The sequence below is a fragment of the Colossoma macropomum genome, unplaced genomic scaffold, assembly GCF_904425465.1.
Source record: "Colossoma macropomum unplaced genomic scaffold, Colossoma_macropomum, whole genome shotgun sequence".
NCBI classification, from domain to species: Eukaryota; Metazoa; Chordata; class Actinopteri; order Characiformes; family Serrasalmidae; genus Colossoma; species Colossoma macropomum.
Window position 1 is genome coordinate 2,319,413 of NW_023494795.1, and position 18,868 is coordinate 2,338,280.

Consider the following 18,868-nt stretch of genomic DNA (forward strand, 5'->3'; position numbering starts at 1 on the left):
GAGTTGGCTTGTTAAAGTCTGTGAGACGTTTTTATACCCCTATGAAATACGACATGATTGTATCAGCTCTTTAGTCATGTTTTGATTATGCTCTTTATTAAATTATTTAATGGCACTAAACACTAAGTACAGGCTAATAATGATATTTTTTCTTTAAAAAAAACTCAAGCTTTAATTACTTTTTCTTCTTTCATGTAAATGATAAACACTGGATCTGTAATAAATGAAAATAATGAATCAAGATTAATTGCATTTGTATTTGCTCTAATTTGACCCCTTTGACCTGTTTTTTTCATTTAACAAGCAGTGCAGCTTGCCATGGCTATATGAGTGGAAAAGGAGCTTCGTTAGAGTATAATTATAAATAATTCCTTCAATAAATCAATTTGAACGGTACATTAAACAACGCAAACACAGTTTCCAGCTTCATCAAGAGCAACAGCGGCAGCTTGTTCCAACCAGTGAATGTATAAGTCATATATACCATATATACAGTCAGGGCTTCCACCTCCTCCACCACTGTAGTCCTCTCACTCTAATACCTGATAGGTGAACTGTAATTTTCCACTTTAATGTTGCTTTTGTTAGTCTGTTGATTTATCCATTGGTCATCCAGGGAAGACGTCATCCACTGCCAACGTTACTGATATTACTGACATTGGCGACATCGACCGAATGTTTGGCCTATAAATGATAAAGTAATGCTTGTAAGTACTTGTTTTCTTCTAAAATATACAGTAAATGATACAAATAAAGGACTCAATGTACTTGGAAATAGCTGGAAATAACTTTGACTAAAAGAGGCTTCAGCTAAACTGTTTTAAAGCTGTATTTGAACGAGACAGCCTCAGTCCTGGAGTCGTAGCAACAGTGCATGAACAGCTGAGCTTTAAACTGAAACTATGGTTGCTTTGAAGGGTCAAACTAATAAAATGCATTACCAGCAATTAGTAATTTAATGTGTGAAATTTGACACTACTAATAAACACAGGTCCAGCTTTGTTTGGCCTGTATCTCTAATATTTACAGCATTATAACATGCAGTAAGACTCTGTTACCACAATAGTAACGCCAGGACTGAAGGTGCAGTAATAATACCCACTATAATGCTAATTCATGGGCTGTTATTAAGCCATTTTCAGTCTCTATAAGCATGAAACTCACAATACACAGTACAGTTTAGCACCTGCAGGTTTACTATACGTTTCCTTTGTTAGAATTATTATTATTTCCGTCTTTGCGCTGTTGTGTTTACGATGAATATCACACCAACCGTGAGAAAGCTTTTCATTATGCCGTACTGATATAATGACAGAGGGGAACTGAATTGAATTTCTTCTTGAATGTGTTGCTTAATTCGCCTCTACTGGTCAGTCCAGGCTCTTTTGGAAGCATAAGCGGATATTTGTGGCCACAGTGTACGCAGCGCTAGGGAGATCAACCCCAAGAGAGCTGGCACCAGGCAGTGTGGTTTCCCCAGTCACTAAGGGAAACCCCCCTCCATCTGTCTCAGAGACTGCAGCAAAGAATGTGGCGGCCATGCCAGCATGGAAAGTTTAAGAGAGATCTGTCAAGGATGTGAAGTGAATCGGAATAACACAGCGTAACCAAGCAGTTCAGGTTCGACTGAGAACAGCGCTCGTTTGTTGGCGTGTCTAAATGGGCGAGAACAGTAAGGCTGTGTTTTGTGTAATTATGATTCACTTCACATGACAATAACTTGGGAAGCATGGCACACAGTGCCACCCGTAACATAGAGGCGGATAAACAAGGCTCAGCATGTAAAACAGGCCGGTTGTGTACTTGTAGAAGCCTCCCTGTAATTAGGTGTCCTAACAAGTCTCAGTCTTGACCGCATCAGGCGGAGTGTGTTAACATCTGTTCCTGCACCTGTGTGTACCCTGATGTTTTGTTCAGCGACAGACTGCAGCCAAATTCTGTGTGCATAGCCGGTACTGGCGAACGAGCGGCATTGTGATGAACCCAAAGCTGTTAGCTAATGAGTGCTCATGTGCTCACTTGTTTGCCCATTTTCTCATTCTTTTCTCCGCCATCTGGAGGGGATTCTGCGTGACTCTGTGCTCAGTATGCTGCAAAGAGCAGTACAAATATAGAATACTGGCGTACTGGTTTTATTGATTCTACTGTAGTGTGTACTGTATGTAGTGAATGGCACATCTCAGAGTTATGGCACTTACACCAATCAGGCATGACATTCTGACCACCTCCTTGTTTCTACACTCATTGTCCATTTTATCAGCTCCACTTACTATATAGGTGCACTTTGTAGTTCTACAGTTACAGACTGTAGTCCATCTGTTTCTCTGATACTTTGTTAGCCCCCTTTTACCCTGTTCTTCAGTGGTCAGGACCCCCATGGACCCTCACAGAGCAGGTACTATTTGGGTGGTGGATCATTCTCAGCACTGCTGTAACACTGACGTGGTGGTGGTGTGTTAGTGTGTGTTGCGCTGGTACGAGTGGATCAGACAGAGTTTTTAAACACTGTGTCCGCTCACTGTCCACTGTATTAGACACTCCTACCTTGTTGGTCCACCTTGTAGATGTAAAGTCAGAGACGATAGCTCATCTGCTGCTGCACAGTCTGTGTTGGTCATCCTCTAGTCCTTCATCAGTGGTCACAGGACGCTGTTGGCTGAATATATATTTGGTTGGTGGACTGTTCTGAGTCCAGCAGTGACACTGAGGTGTGAGGGTCCATGGGGGTCCTGACCACTGAAGAACAGGGTAAAAGGGGGCTAACAAAGTATCAGAGAAACAGATGGACTACAGTCTGTAACTGTAGAACTACAAAGTGCACCTATATAGTAAGTGGAGCTGATAAAATGGACAATGAGCGCAGAAACAAGGAGGTGGTCACAATGTTATGCCTGACTGGTGTAGTTAGGGCCTTTGGCATTTTGTTTGTCTCACTGCACTTGTCAAGCTGATGAGGAGTGGCTGAGACAGAGCATAAATGACAGTCAAATGCATGCAAAATGTGTCTAGGTTTTTTTAGTGTGGCCTTGAGTAAGCACTTCTGGTCTTGGTGTATTCTAATATAGGAAAATGACCTCCTCCCACTAAAACTCCAAAGAAACCACCCAACTTGCATAAGTAATTATTTACATAAGAAATTATTTATCCAGACCCTCTTTACTGCCAAATCCTTATTTACCCTCAATCTTCCCTCAGCCTGTATTTTTCATTTGGAAATCTCTCTCTCTCTGTTTCACTGAACAGCACAAATCATGGAAGAAGATCAAGAACATGGTGCACTGGTCCCCTTTTGTGATGTCCTTCAAGAAAAAATACCCATGGATCCAGCTGGCAGGCCATGCAGGTAGGTCTTGCCAATGGCCTTAGGCTATTATTGTTACAAAACATTTTACAGAACAGCCAATTTCCTCGAGATTTTCCATTTTGATTGATATTTTTTTAAGTTGGCTTTCACTTACAGCAGCATTTGTGTTTGCATAACTTGTATAACTTGAAGGCAAATTGCATTGCTTCTCAGAATTAAACAGTTTTTTGGAAATCAGTCAGTTTGTGTGTCCTAACTGCAATGCATTGGGTCTCACAGGCAGTTTCAAGGCAGGAGCCAACGGCCGCATCCTGAAAAAGCACTGTGAGTGTGAACAGCGCTGTTTGGACTGGCTGATGAAGGATGTTCTCAGGCCGTATGTACCAGCGTACCACGGTGATGTGGAGAAGGATGGAGAGAAGTACAACCAGATGGACGACCTGCTGGCCGAGTTTGACATGCCCTGTGTCATGGACTGCAAGATGGGTGTGAGGTCAGTTTCATGGAGATGCACAAGAGGACATTTCTGTGGTCTCTTTAGTGTGTTTACATGCAGACTAATAATTAGATGTTTTTGTCAGTTACCAGATTATTAAGCGGTCATGTAAACAACATACTACAGATGAAAGCTGTTATTAGATTTTAGGAAAATCACATAAATTCAAAATGACATATGCATAATTCATTGCCAATTCATGCCAATACATCAAGCAACATTCCACATTCTTTAATTATTCTTATATTTTTCTTCAAAACACTTATTACGCATTTTCTTAATTTCCTCTTAACAATTATAAGAACATGATATTCTTTGAAAAATATGCTCTTAAATATCTTCTTAACGTTACGACAGTCTCACACATCGTAGACTGTAGGAACGGACAGTGGTTAACTCTTAAACTAACTTCAAATAGGATTCACAAAATGTGTGTTACAGTGAATTAAGAAGAATTTTTATTCTGTTGGCTATTACTTCTGTGATTTCTGGTGTTCTGTAAAATGCAACATGAGATTGATAGTCTACATGAAGAATAACATACAGCATACATACAAAAACAGTTAAGATTTTCTTAAGCAAGTAATGAGGACTTAAGAACATTTTTAAGAATGTCTTAGGTGTTTATGAGAATTGCATTGAAGAACACTGGGCCTCATTCACCAATATCTTAATAATAAGTGGGTTTTAAGAAGAAATTTCTTCTTAAGAACGGTTGGTGATCGAGGCACATTCTTAGTGTTTGTCTTAAGATTCTTAAAATTAGTTTTTTCTGTGGAACATTTTTGTGAACGTGGCCCCAGATTATCAGATTGTTTTATACCATTCTTGAGTATCGTCCTGTCCAAGTTCCTCATCCTTTAGCACAACTAGAACAAAAACATAATGCTTGAAAATGTGCAGAAGTGGAGGATGTGGAGTTCTTGTTTCATAGCTCTCCAGCTCAAGGTTCCTAAAGCTTGGAGCTCCCCCTTAAAATCTGTTCCCTCTAGAGCTTCAGCTGTTATCTAACACACCTAGTCTCATTATTTCGATGCTCTTGAAGATCTTGATTGGCTGGATCAGGTGTGGTAGAGTGAGAATGAAAGTATTTTCAGGAATAAGGTTGGGCATCACTGGGCAAGCTAGCTATTCTGCATGTATGGTCCTCAAGCTAAGCCTTGTTGGCACTAGCTTCATTTTTGTTCTAGTTGATGTTATCCTCCCTGTTTGAAAGAGCCTGTAACTCCTGGAAGCAACAGGAGGAGTGAGTGCAAATCTCTTCATGCCTCATGCCTGTCTCTGGGAACAACTCTCTGAGAGAGAGAGAGAGAGAGAGAGAGAGAGAGAGAGAGGGAGGGAGAGAGGAGGTGGTATATTCAGACAATAGCAAAATCAAGCCTATTCAAATGAAGGAGTGAAGGACGGAGGTAAACCACATGTCAGAATGATCACGTCACTGCTGAGACAGCTCTTTGTTCTTGGTTGGTTGTGCTGCCTCAGGCATATTTTATCACCACATGCAAGCCTACATACTTAAGGAAGTAATGAATGCAAATTTCAGCTTGACAGCTTCCCAGGTTTCATTATCACTTTTGACATTGAGTCAAATTTTGCTCTTATCCTCTTCTCTGCTAACAGTTTGGTGCACTTGCTTTTCGGTTAGTGAAGCGTGGTCTTCGACACACCGTGAGACTCTAATCATTCTCTCTTGCTTCTGCGGTTCCCAGTAGTCTTCTGTTTGCTCACGTAAGCCTGACTGGAACACAGCCCTGACTCTGGATGAGTACAGAGATAGCCAGATGGTCAGGATATTAACAGAATGTATGCAGGCCTGTTCCAAACAAAACCATGCAGTGCTTAAGGATTCTTGCTGTCCATTTCAACACATTTTTAGGCTCCGCGCTTTCGCCAAAGAAAGCCGTATTTGATCCAGGCTAGTGAAAAGGTTTTCGTTTAAAGAAGAACGAAAATCTAGGAACACAAATCCTCATGAAATTGGGGTCTCAACAGAGCTACTCAGGTTGGTGTCAGAGGTGAAGATGTCCCCTTTAGAACTTTGGAATCATCATTGTGCTTCTTCCCATGTTGTACGAAGACCCAGACAAAATTAAATACTAAGATATGCTTAGATATTTGCTTTATTAAAAATAGTGGTTTGAAATACAATACTAGCTATGAGAAATACATGTATTGTCTCTTCTTGTTGCTGCAGGACGTATCTGGAAGAAGAGTTGACAAAAGCCAGGAAGAAGCCAAGCCTGAGGGGCGATATGTACCTGAAGATGACCGAGGTGGACCCAGATGCACCGACAGCAGAGGAAAAAGAGCAGAAAGCGGTCACAAAACCTCGATACATGCAGTGGAGGGAGACCATCAGCTCCACAGCCACGCTGGGCTTTCGCATTGAGGGCATCAAGGTGAGATAAGTGGATCTCAGCCATGTGGAAAGTAAACTAAGTAATCCAGTAAAAAGTAACCCAGTAAACCAGGTCCAGGAAACAGATGCCAGTGAGTATCAAGTGAGATACTGACTGATCCAACTAACTTTCATTCATTATCAGCTGTGATGGCGTTGTTGCGTGAAGCATACCTGCTCAATGATAACGTACCTGTTTATCACCCTTTACAGAGTCTGCTAACTGCTCAACTTCATTACACTGAACCGATCAGCACAGTTTAGACAACCAAAGCTTGTAAAATGCATCCAGCCTTAACTTTTAGCAAAGACCTAAGTCTGACCATCATCATAACATTGCCTGAGGTAGTTATTTCCAGTCATACAAGACCAGACTCGTATCTCTTTGCATGGAAAAAGACGTTTAAACCAGAAAATCAAGGCGACAGAAACACTTCAAAAACATGCTTAAAATCATGATTGAAATATGACAAATTAAAAAACATTGTAGCTCAAATAACACACAAAATGCTTATTTTTCCAGTTGTTTTGGCTACTTCCCATATGCAAACCTCCACAGTGACAGAGCTTTTCCTGCCTGAGGCTTTACCAGCAAGCTAACATGCTAGTCAAGATACCACCATACAGTACGATTTAATACCAAACACTGTGATGGAATTTGACACAGTATGATATGTCGTATTGTTACATAACACAACACTTAGGTTGGTATAGTGTAGTGGGTAACACCGCTGCCTTCTACACTGTAGACTGGGGTTCAATGCCCACCTGGGTAAACACTGCACTATACCTATAAGAGTCCTTGGGCAAGACTCCTAACACTGCCTTCACCTGCTGGTGTAAAATGATCAAATTGTAAGTCACTCTGGATAAGAGGGTCTGCCAAATGCCATAAATGTAAATGCTACTTTTTTTGTCCCCAATAACGATACCAGCTCAAAACGCTCCTGTCTGAGCTGCTTTCAGCTCAGTTTAAACACTGTTAGCATTTCTAGCCCCCTTTTCCTCTGTAACTATTTTTTTAATTGATTATTTAATGATCCTAATTTAATCTCATTTGATCTATCATTTAATGATTTTCTTTTAAATGTATTGTTTTAATTATGTTTAATGTTGTTTTTAATTACGTTTTTCTGTTTGTGTTTACTTTAAACAACTCTGTACTTTCTGACTCTGAATTGTCTAATTTGTAAAGCACTTTGAATGACAGCAGTGTTTGTTTAAAAGGTGTTGTATAAATAAACTTGCCTTACCGACATAGATACCTTGAAAAAAAGTTGTTCTTAACTGAGGCACCTCGCTTAAGATGAGCACCTAAAATAGGCTAACACCTCAGATATGCTCTACTACTCCACAGGAGGAAATACACAGCTAACTTCACATCACACAATGTAAATGTGTTCTATTTCTCTAGATTTGTCACAGGATTGGATCAAATTCATTCTTTTCCCCCTTTACTGTACAATCCAGCATTTACTGCTGAAACCAGCCCTCTAGTACTTTTTATCATGAAGAACATCTCTAAGTGAAGAGAACCAATTTAGTAGTTATTTTTTTAGAAAGAAAACCTTTAGAATTTCTGAACATTTATGTGAAGAGAACCAAACCAATGAAACCGAATGAGTAGAAAAGAATGATGAAAAGCTCTGGCCTAATATTTACACATTTTCCAAATTCAAATTTAACTGTTTGCCATAGAAACTACCAACACTATAATGTGACAGTAACAACTGTTCAAATTTAACAGGTCGGGATTTTTAGCTGACTTAATGGTCGTTGATATACGTACTAGCGAACTGGCTCTGCCACTCGTGTGTCCCTTTATGAACATCATTATTTTTAGTTTTTCTTGTAAATGATTCACAAGCTGACTCAAACTAAAATTGAAAGTGAAGTTTCGCCTCCATAAATTGAATCACCGTGTCTGTGCATGAATCTTAATTACATAACGGGCTAATAGGCCGAAGTGACAGGGCAGCGTTGCCGTTTCTCAAGAGGACGGGCTCTGCTGAGTGTTTCTGTCATGCACCGGGGCTGGTGGTGGCACTTCCATTGAGCGTAACATCAGTTAGTGACAGGCAGCAGCCCTCACAACACGATTTTGGTTCCGGGACTGTGGCCTTTGCCCGCACACAGCGGCGGTTGCTATGTAAACCCAAATATATCCTCATGGGGAAACGTCAAAAAGACAGAACACAGCTCGGAACACCCGGGCTAATTGAATTGAACTGCGCTGCAGTGGATACATTAAGTCAGGGAAGAGAGGATTAGGGGAGACCATGTTTGGTCTCTAGCTGGATTTTCCAAAATATGTCTTCATTAAGGAAAGCTCCCCATGTGGTGTGTGAATAGGAAAGGCTGGCGGTCTCCTCCTTTCAGAGTTTCCACTCGCACAAGGCCAACAATGTCCATAGAAGGCCAGGGCTGACTTCTCTCTCTCTCTCCTCTCTCTTTTTCTCGCCCCCTCTGTTGTCATGGTATTGGAGGTTGCCCTCGGAGACTGTTGCGTATTGAGAAGTGAGTGCGAGTTTGGAGAACAGGCAGCTGTTGTTATGTCTCAGTGGCCATATTATGTCTGTCAGTCACCCACAGTGAAACACAGACTTGATCACAGTCTATAGATGACAAATAGATTCAGATTTAAGAAGTATTGGCTTTGTTTTAAGAACTACATATGCAAAAGTTGGTCAAATTGCATGTTTTACCAGTGAAAATAAGTGAACACATCCTATACAGTGAACACACTTGTTCAGATTTTAATGTGGCTTGTCCAAAAGTTTCTATTAAATCATTGTTTATGTGTTTTATTTTTCCAGTCTATTAAACCCAGCAAATAAACAGAAATTGTGCAGTAAAATTAGCAGGAAATGCCATATTTAGGTGTAGAGGATGTTTTATCTTTAAGGGTTTCACAGTGTGGTAAAGATTCTGACAGTGAAATTCTGCATGTATGATTTGAGTTGAATCAATCATTCGTTGTTTTATTTGTTCTTTATTGTCTTATATGGAGAAAATTGGTTTGCAGCTCTAGAACACACACATAATATGTAACAACTTTAACATGCAATAAAACATGCTAAAGGTTTGGTGAATGAAAAAAAATGGTTAATTGTTGTCAAAAAAATATCACGCTAGATTTTATTTCCTTAAAGCTGCACTATGTCAGATTTGGGGTTTTGGAGACCCCTCTGGTAGAAATGTTCCATTGCAGCTGGAATTTCTTTTTCAGTCGTGTGATGTTAGAACATATTGAAATGTTATGTGATTTGAAAATCTCTTAATCTGACCCGACGCCTCTGACTTTAACATTACTGTTTCATGTTTTACAAGATGACTCACAGCAGCGCATGAACACTATATATTAGTGTGTTTTTCCATCCTGAATGCGACTTCCGGAACTTTTAACAAAACAAATCTTGCCGCTTAAAACTTATTTTTAAAATAAAGGCCAGAAATGATTCAGTTTCTTACAGAAATTCAGAAAAGACAAATATTGCTACTGAGTGAGCATGAATTCATTTGCATAATGTCAACTGTTCACTTTCACATGTTGTTGTTAACTAGTTGGATTTGATGAAGTGTCTGATGCCTGTCGTTTCTTTGCCTGCCCACAGAAGGAAGACGGGACAGTAAACAGAGACTTTAAAAAGACCAAGAGTCGTGAGCAGGTGACAGAGGCCTTCCATGACTTTGTCAAAGGAAACATGAATATCCTGGTGAGTGCGTGTTTGTGTGTTAGGGCTTTTTGCCAATGAGGAACTCCTGCGAGTGAGAGGGAGCCAAGTAGCCTGGGGAACACCTCAAAACGTATAAACTCCCCAGAGACATTTGTTAAGCTTCAGGGTTTCCTTTGTGTCTTCCTCCAAGCTGAAAGACGTATTAAAATAAAGCAGAGAAGCTCAGAACTTCTCGTTTCCGATCACATTTTGTCCGTGCTAGTGGAAAAAAGCTGTTCTGTCTAGTTTTGTTTTGGTTGCTGTCTTGGTTTGTTTTTTTGCACATTCACATTTAACTCATATCCCTCATTTGAATGTACACTATAAAAAAAAAGTGACACAAGTGCCTCAATAAAGAAAAGGAAATTTAAGTGAAGGTTTAAGGTATTTTCACATAATATAAAGGTTCTACACCAATTTCAGGGTTCTTCCTAGAACATTTGGGTAATGTGGAGGTTTTTTAAACGTACTGTAACATAATATTCCTCAGGAGGCTCCTGTAAAGACTGACCACAGGAAACATAGATCAAAAAAACAAAACCGTTCTTCATAGTGTGAACAATATCTTCAGAACAAACACAAACGTTTCCCTGGTTGGATGGTGACACCAGGGCATCTGAAATCTTTAGGACAAACATTTCCGAAGAATTTTGGCCTTGGCAGGTCAGCGGCCGGTTATCTGACACCATGCTTGTCCTTCCTCACTGCCTTAGCTGCCCGGCTGTGTTTGCTGAAGAGATGACAAATAAAGGCAGTTCGTTTTATACTTAACCAAAGGAGCTTTGGGAATGTATTTGATAACTGTGCCGTGAAAACCTATAGATATGATTAAACCACCACTGTATTCGTCACACAGTGACTTTATTACCAGTTACTCAGCAGTTTTTAAGTGTAAGATGCATTTGAACAGAACATGTAATCAGATGTGCCAGTTACTGGCAGGTTTACCTGAAACTTTCTCAAAAGCGATCAAAGAGACAAGTGCAAAGAAGATCTGTCAGTCGGTGACTTGACTGGGTTCTCATGTATTCAGAAGGCCTTTGACTTCTGTTAATCTTCTAGAAGATGAGTTTATAGTTACTTTACCTGGTTATTCTATCAGGGCTGCCCACTTTCGGCCAGAAAGTTAATCTAACCGCACCCCCTCACCCAGGGACACAGCAGACGTATTAATGCTGTTAGAATAAAACCTTGTATCTCCATTTTTGTTGTTTTAATAAAAGTTTTAAAATTTTTTAATAAAAAAATAACTTTCTTGCTCGGACATACAGTTACTGATTAGCTGAAGCAGGTTTTGGGTGGTAACTGTAAATACTATGTTTTTTGAGAAGAGATTTTTTTGACATTGTGGCAAATAAACAGAAATTGTGCAGTAAAATTAGCAGGAAATGCCATATTTAGGTGTAGAGGATGTTTTATCTTTAAGGGTTTCACAGTGTGGTAGAGATTCTGACTGTGAAATCCTGTATGATTTGAGTTGAATGAATCATTCATTCTTTTATTTGTTCTTTATTGTCTCATATGGAGAAAATTGGTTTGCAGCCCTAGAACATGCACATAATATGTAACACAAAGGTAACAGTCAAAATGCTAAAGGTTTGGCGAATTTAAAACAATGTTTTTAATTGTTGTCAAAAAATATCACGCTAAATTTTATTTCCTCAAAGCTGCACTGTGTCAGATTTGGGGTTTTGGAGACCCCTCTGGTGGAAATGTTCCATTGCAGCTGGACCTTCTTTTTGGGTCTGTGCGTGTGACTTTAGTACATATTGAAGTATCACGTGATCTAAAAAACTCCCATTGAAGTCTGACCCGACGCCTCTGACTTTTACACGATTATTTTAGGTTTTACAAGACGACTCGCAGCAGCGCACAAACACAAAAAAATCTTAGTGCCGCTTTGAAGTTTTCTTTTTAAAATAAACGCCAGAACTTGTTTCTGTTTCTCAGCAAATATTGCTGTGGTTTTTGAGCAGAGATTTTAAAATGGTTTAGATAAAAACACCCATTAAATCAAAGTATTATTTATTAGTTCATTTGTATTCTACTTTTAGTGGTTCATGGCCTAAATAAATGGCCATACAGTGAGTGGCCTTATGTTCTCAGATGCCCAGAGTCCAGAAGACTTTTGCACAGTACTGTATATGTGTAAACCTTACGTTATGTATCTTACATATATTTACATGCACACATATTTAACTGTATCCATATGTGTTATGTTTTTGTTTGAACAGAATTCCTATCTCACCCGACTAAAGGAACTCAGGGACACTCTGGAAATCTCCCCGTTTTTCAAGACACACGAGGTAAACAGCACTGCAATTGTTCCTCTGAGCAGCTGGTTATTTTAAGTTACCATTTTAAATGTGCCATTCAAAGTGGGGGTGTGGCTCGTGCCAAATGTGCACACATTCAGAATGAACTGTAACAGTTGATGGGAAAATAGATTAAACAATAATGCATGTACACAAAGCGCATAAATGTTGGACATTTGAAGGAAAAAAGCAGAATAACGTTGAGGTGAGGTTTATCTCACTTATCCTGGATTACATTAGCAGTTTTCAGGTGAGGAAAGGCTTTTATATAAGAGCAAATACAGTTTTGTACAGAGATCAGTTTAGATTAGACCACGTTAGATTTATCAGTGTAAAACAGAACTGATCATATTTTATACACAAAAGAGGTGAAACTAATGTACAGTCAGACCAAAACAGCACAAAACAGCAAAGTTTCTCACTGTTAGAACAAGTCAGCAGTGCTCTAAGCTCTGAGGGGGTTTTTGCAAATTATGACCTTCATATCAGTGTTAACCTCCTTCCAAATCATCATGTTAAACCTACGATGGGTACACTTTGTAAGCCTGATGCAAACAGCATACATCCTGCTTGATTTAATTAGCATTTTAATACTGTTTGTACACATGCCACTGTTTGCTCACGTTGATTAGAGAGCAGCACTTAATGTTACAGCGGAAAAAAAGGGGCAGCTGTGTGCCGTCTGTTTGTTAGGTGTTGTTTGTGGAAATATATACTGTTCAAAAGTTTGGAAACACTGTTTTTATAATATAAAACCAATTATGTTGCAGACACGTATATAATAATGCTAATATTTTACAGGTTTTAAATTTATAGGTTAAAACATTAAGACGTTTTTAATGATAAACGCAGCTTAAGATGATTCCATAATAATTGAGAAAGCTGTATATCATACAGATTTAAAATTCTAATAAAATTAATTCCCAGAGTGCCTCATATTCAACAGCTATTTGTATTTTGTGACAAGAAAATACTATAAATAGGTAATTATAGTTTATTATTTAATACCATTTGCTATTTCTTTTCTCATTGTCCCCAAAATACGTAAACATGTAAATAAACCCTCGGTTTACGTTTTGATGTCTAGTTTATAACAATACTGTGCAGGTTATTATTGAATAACATGCATTAAATGTGACATACTTTTAATATTAAAAATAAAAGAGCCAAAAATATTCTTTGGAGTGAAGAAGAACCATGTTTGGTTCTCTAAAGAACCAATTTTTATAAATAGAGGAGAACTCTAGCAAGGCTGAAGAACCTCTTTAAAAGAACCTCCACATAATGTAAAGGTTCAAAACTCATTAACTCATCAAAACTCATCATTGCTACTGTAAAGACACTTTCACTGTGCACCTTAGACTGTAAACACTGCTGCTACTCCTAGTTATGTTTATACTCAGTGTGTTGTAACCACCTCATATTACTTAGCGCAGTACCTGCTGCCATGTAAATACAACAAATCTGTCGTATATCCTATGTAATGTATACTTTATTCCTACCCTCTCATAGTTTACTGTCTATTTTTCTTTTTCTGCCTAATTTATGTCTGTTTTTATTTCTATTTTTATTTTTGCCCAATATTTGTAAGTTTATGTGCAATTATATGTCTTGCTACTGTAACACTGCAGTTTCCCTTCAGTATCTATCCATCCATCCATCCATCCATCCATCCATCCATCCATCCATATACCTATCTAAAGGATTTTTCGTAGAACGGCACCACGCAGAACCATTTAGGAACCTTTATAGAGAAACATACTGAGTTTCTACAGTCATTGTCATTTTTGTCCTCTCTGTGTTCAGGTGATTGGCAGTTCTCTCCTCTTCGTCCACGACAAACAGGAGCAGGCGAAGGTGTGGATGATAGACTTTGGAAAGACCACTCCGCTTCCCGAGGGCCAGAAGCTGAGCCACCGGGCCACATGGGTGGAGGGCAACCGCGAGGACGGCTACCTCTGGGGCCTGGACCATCTCATAGACATTATAAGCCACATGGTGGCACCAAAGCCTCTTTAGAGAGAAAATGTCACCCCCACATCTCTCTCTCTCTCTCTCTCTCTCTCTCCCCCTCTCTCTCTCTCTATACTCCCCCTGGGTGGATTGCCCGCACTACAGTACAGGACCTGCCTGGGTTACCATAGAAAGCTACCCCAATGACCTTCCCCCCTAAACGAAACGGCAGCCACGTGTGATGTATGTGTGTGTATGTATGTATGTAAAGATATAGATACTGTACATATAGTGTATAGAGTGTACAGTAGGAGGTGTTCTGAATGGGTTCTCTGCAGCTAGTGCTTTGTCGACGCATGTTTGAATGTCACATTCCTCTTTTTCACCCTTTAATGTGATGTTTGTACGATGCTATAGTGTTATAGTGTAAAGCACTCGTGCCTTTTCCTCACTGACGCCAGTCAGGTTTCTGAGTAAGACGTTCCCAAACCTCTTCCTCAGGTACAGTATTGTGCAAACGTCAGAGACCGCCCTTCAATTATTTAGCCTCCAGTCAAAACAACCACTACAAGTTATTTTTCAGCACCAGAAAAATAAAACAGGAAAATTACAGAGAAGCTTCAACAACTAAATATAAGATTTTTTTTCCAGTATTTAGTGTCCACACTTTGCCTTCATTACTGCTTCCCTTTTTCCTTGCTTTCAGTTTTGAAAGAAATCTGCATGGATATTTTCCCTCACCTGCAAAGTTCAGTCTTAGAAGTTGGTTGCATTTTTAGCTTCTTGCAATTTAAACAATCCCAAACACATTTGGTGATGTTGAGGTCTGGACTCTGGGGTGGTCGGTCCGTTGTTCTGAGAACACCAACAGCTTCCAGGTTTTGTTTTCAGACATTCTTCCTTTTTTGTCTTTTTCTCTGATGGTTACAGTTTCAGTGGTCTGACAGGTCTGTTGGTAGGAGATGCGTTTTCAGTATTTATCATCTTTTAATAGCTTTTTAGAAAACTTGTTTTTTCACTTTTTCCTTTGACTTCTCCACTCCTTATCAGACGGGATTATCTTCCGCCTAATCTCCTCAGAAATATCAAATTAACTTGAATGTAATGACTGTTTTGACTGGAAATTAAATATATAGTGTCTGACTTTTATACAGTACTGGATCAGAAAAGAGGACATCGGATTAAGGTTTCTCATTATTAGCCTGAGGCTCCCATCATTCCTGAAATCATTCCAAAATTGAGCACACAGTTGTTTTAGCTGAGCTTTATTTGCGCTCATACTAGTCTTAACTTTGAGGTCCACATGTAGGTTTTTATTCAAATGGTTGTGGTTTAATTTGGGACATTTTAGTGATATTTTATTTGATGATTTGGTGATTTTTGCTATACTGTAGTTCTTACCTGGGCGTAATAACTGACCATTATCGTAGTGTTAATGATGTGCCTACAGTCATTTAATCTGAACGCCTTTTGTAGAACAATAGACAGCGAAGTCAGACGGCTGCATTTAGCTGTGCGTAGGATTTGGACTGTGGTCTCATTGCTAGCCTGGTTTCTACAATTAACGTTGCTTTAATCAAATGGCTGAGGCAAGAGGTGAGAGCCTGAACAGCTCCGCCAGACAACGAGTTCAGGGTCAACGTGTAATGCATTAGTACACGTCTCAGAGCGAGAGCGCTGAGCTAGGATCACCTCCCACTGCCTCTCTCTCAAAAAGCAGCTTCAAACCAAGTGCGAAACAGTCTAACCTTACAAACTCAGTGCCTTTGAGCTTCTGACTGTTGAGCTGTTACTAAACCCACACAGCGTGTTTATATAGTGTCTTCAGCTCTACTGTGTCTTAAAATATAATAACTGCTGACCAAAAGTGTGTCCACTTAGCTGGCGCCAATACACGTAAACCCTTAAAAAAAGGGTGTCAAACTGGATTCTTTTCGGTCCACAGCTCTGCAGAGATTAGCATTTTCCTTCTTCTGACACTCCGAATTCAACTCACAAAGGCCTCGCTAATTAGCTCATTAGCAGAATCAGGTATGTTGGTGCAGAGCACTGAACTCTGCAGAGCTGTGACCTGGAAGGAACACAGTTTGACACCCCTGCCTTACATACTGGCCAAATAACTTGTTGGAAACACGATTAAAGCTGTGTTTTTTGAGTTTAGTCTTGGAGGAAGTTCTATATGTATTGCACAGTTTTGTACTTTTGGGAATTCTTTCAATTTTTCAGTTTTTTTTCCAGAAATAATTCAGGCACTGAGAAATAAACAAAGTAGTTCAGGGAGTAACAATATGAAATTGTGCACTGTAGAGTAACTTAAGATTTTCTTTACAGTGGTGGTGATAGGAACCAGGGGTCACAGTGTCCACAATGCACACAGCCATTTAATTTACTATCTAAAATAACTTATTTTTTACATAGTATAAGGTTTTTTGTTGGGGATTATTTTGCCTTCAGACACCCTGGCTAGGAGGCCTTTCTGCCATGAATAGATTTTTTACAATATGTTTTAGGCCAAAATTTTTATGTGAATTAGCTTTTAGATGCATTAGACACTTCGGACATCTGGTTCCTATCACTGCTACTGTGAAGTTCTGACTCATTATGTTTTTTCTAGAGTGATGCATTTCACATCAAACCATTCAGTCTTTGTTTACAACTTAACGATTTAGTTATGCTGAATTTTTTAAAATTGATTTATACTAACCTAGCTGGTTAGTGAACCTCAAGTTCTTGAGTTAAAGGGGTAGGCCACCAATTTTTAAAAATTGACATAATTCAGTCGTTCAGGTAATAAAGTCATTCATAGTGGTTTAATATGAAATGGTTCATTGTAGAGAAATGTACCGACTCATTTCTTTACAGTGGTGGTGAGAGGATCCAGGGGTTGCCTACAACACAAATATAGCCATTTTATTTACTATTAAAACCAACAGGGAACCTACATGTTTTTCCTTTACAATGCAATATATTTTAGGCCAAACTCTTCTAAAAAGTGCAGCTAAACAATGTCTCAGTCATCAGGCAGCCCATTCCTAACCATTTCATGCTTTATCTTTCAGTGAGGGAGCTTTCAGCGGCATTAAACTCTTCAGACGTCTGGTTCCTATTGGAATTATTTTATTAAGAATTTGTTGGCACCCCTTTAAATCAGCCGTAGAGCAGAGACAGCACAAAACTGTGCGGTGCTGCTGGGACCTCCAGGATTGAAGTCAGGAAACACAGTAACTCAGACCTTCATTCTAGAGATCTGGGCTGCGTTCAGGTGTCAGGGTGTGGAAAAAAATGAGTCATGACTTTCTGAAGCTTATTTCGAGGCGAGGTAAAAGGTATTTGCATGGCCATTTGCTATGCAAATCCACCACTCCTGCGTACTCAGCCGGGCCAAATAGTCGGACACGAGCCAAGGAAAACCAAAGGCGGCGATAAAAGCTAATTTGTGGGCGAGAATGGCTGCGGCCCGCTGACAGAAGGCCGAGTTCAGCAGCTGATGGGCCGTGGCTGATGTAAACTAGGGCGAGAGGGGCCTGCAGTCTTTCCCTCAGAGTCCAGCGGTGTAAACATTCGACGTCACCTGGATTTTTCCTCATTAAGCTCATTAGCAGTCGAGGTTAAAAGCAACCTGTTCTTATTCAGGAACTGAAAGGGCGGACAGTGGGCAGATCCCCCCCTCTGTGCTCACCAGTTCCCAAAATCTTAGACCAAAGGCAGAGGTAGACAAAAAGTCACTTGTTTCACTCGTGCCTTGTTCTCTTTCGTTTCTGAAAATGTGTGAACCAGTGATCTATGCAGCACAGAGAGAGTTAAAAAGCCTTAATTTTAAAGATACCGACCACGAGGTGAATGTTAGGAGGGACCAAAGCATGCATGTCTGAAAGATTCCCTCTTTAAAAACACAGCTGATGTACCCAAAAGTCCTAAAGTAGAAGTTATAGCTGATTCCAGATCTGGTCTCTGGGGCTCCAGACTGAGTGCCTACTGTAGCTGAGGTGTAGGAGTGGGGCGCCCCCTGCTGGAATGGTGCTGTACTGTGTAGAACAAAAAAGACTCGACCAATCTTCTGCTCGGTGTGTCTTAAAAAACTTCGATTAATCGTGTTTGTGTGAAGTGAACATGTGTGAAAGATGTCAAGGGTGTCATACACATACTCATATTTATTGTCTGTGACATTTTGCACAAGAACACTAAATGTAGCTGCATGTTTCCTACCTTTCGTTGTGGTTAGCTGCACATTTTCCTCGACTTGATAGTCTAGCAGCTCACTGTATTTTTGGCTTGATAAAAAGGTGCAGTTTTTTTTTAGAGGAGTTATGCTCTGCACAAGGAGAGAAACCCGAGGTGGCCATTTGGTAATATCTCGCATTAGTCATTAGGCTTGGTTTCAGTTTGTGGATTATGTCAAAACAAAGACAATAACAACATGATACTGTTAATACTCAATATGAATGGCTGCATTGTGTAACTGCTCTTCCCAGCTTCTCAGTTCAAGGGACATTGAAGGTCTTTTTTCCAAACCTGCTCTTATGCTGTAAACAGCGCTACGTTCGCCATGTCAATCCTGCTTTGCTGTACAATTTTATGGAAGTAAATGAACAATTGGTCAAATGCTCATGTGTGTCTCCTGTCCTCATTCAGAGCTGCAGACAGCAGGAAATGTAGACCACAGATTTGTGGGGCAAACTCATCTTA

At 39.8% G+C, this 18,868-nt stretch overlaps 1 protein-coding gene across 2 annotated transcripts in view; it reads left to right on the top strand.

Moving 5' to 3' along the window:
- Nucleotides 1-18,788, top strand: part of itpkb (inositol-trisphosphate 3-kinase B) — a 49,533-nt gene extending 30,745 nt beyond the window's left edge. For both annotated transcript variants that reach the window (XM_036581190.1, XM_036581189.1), the window contains exons 3-8: nt 3,244-3,343; nt 3,584-3,797; nt 5,995-6,199; nt 9,813-9,914; nt 12,149-12,220; nt 14,036-18,788. In XM_036581190.1, coding sequence (XP_036437083.1) covers nt 3,244-3,343; nt 3,584-3,797; nt 5,995-6,199; nt 9,813-9,914; nt 12,149-12,220; nt 14,036-14,248 — 906 coding nt within the window. In that variant the 3' untranslated portion in view covers nt 14,249-18,788. The remainder of the gene's footprint in view (nt 1-3,243; nt 3,344-3,583; nt 3,798-5,994; nt 6,200-9,812; nt 9,915-12,148; nt 12,221-14,035) is intronic.
- Nucleotides 18,789-18,868: the final 80 nt, after the last annotated feature.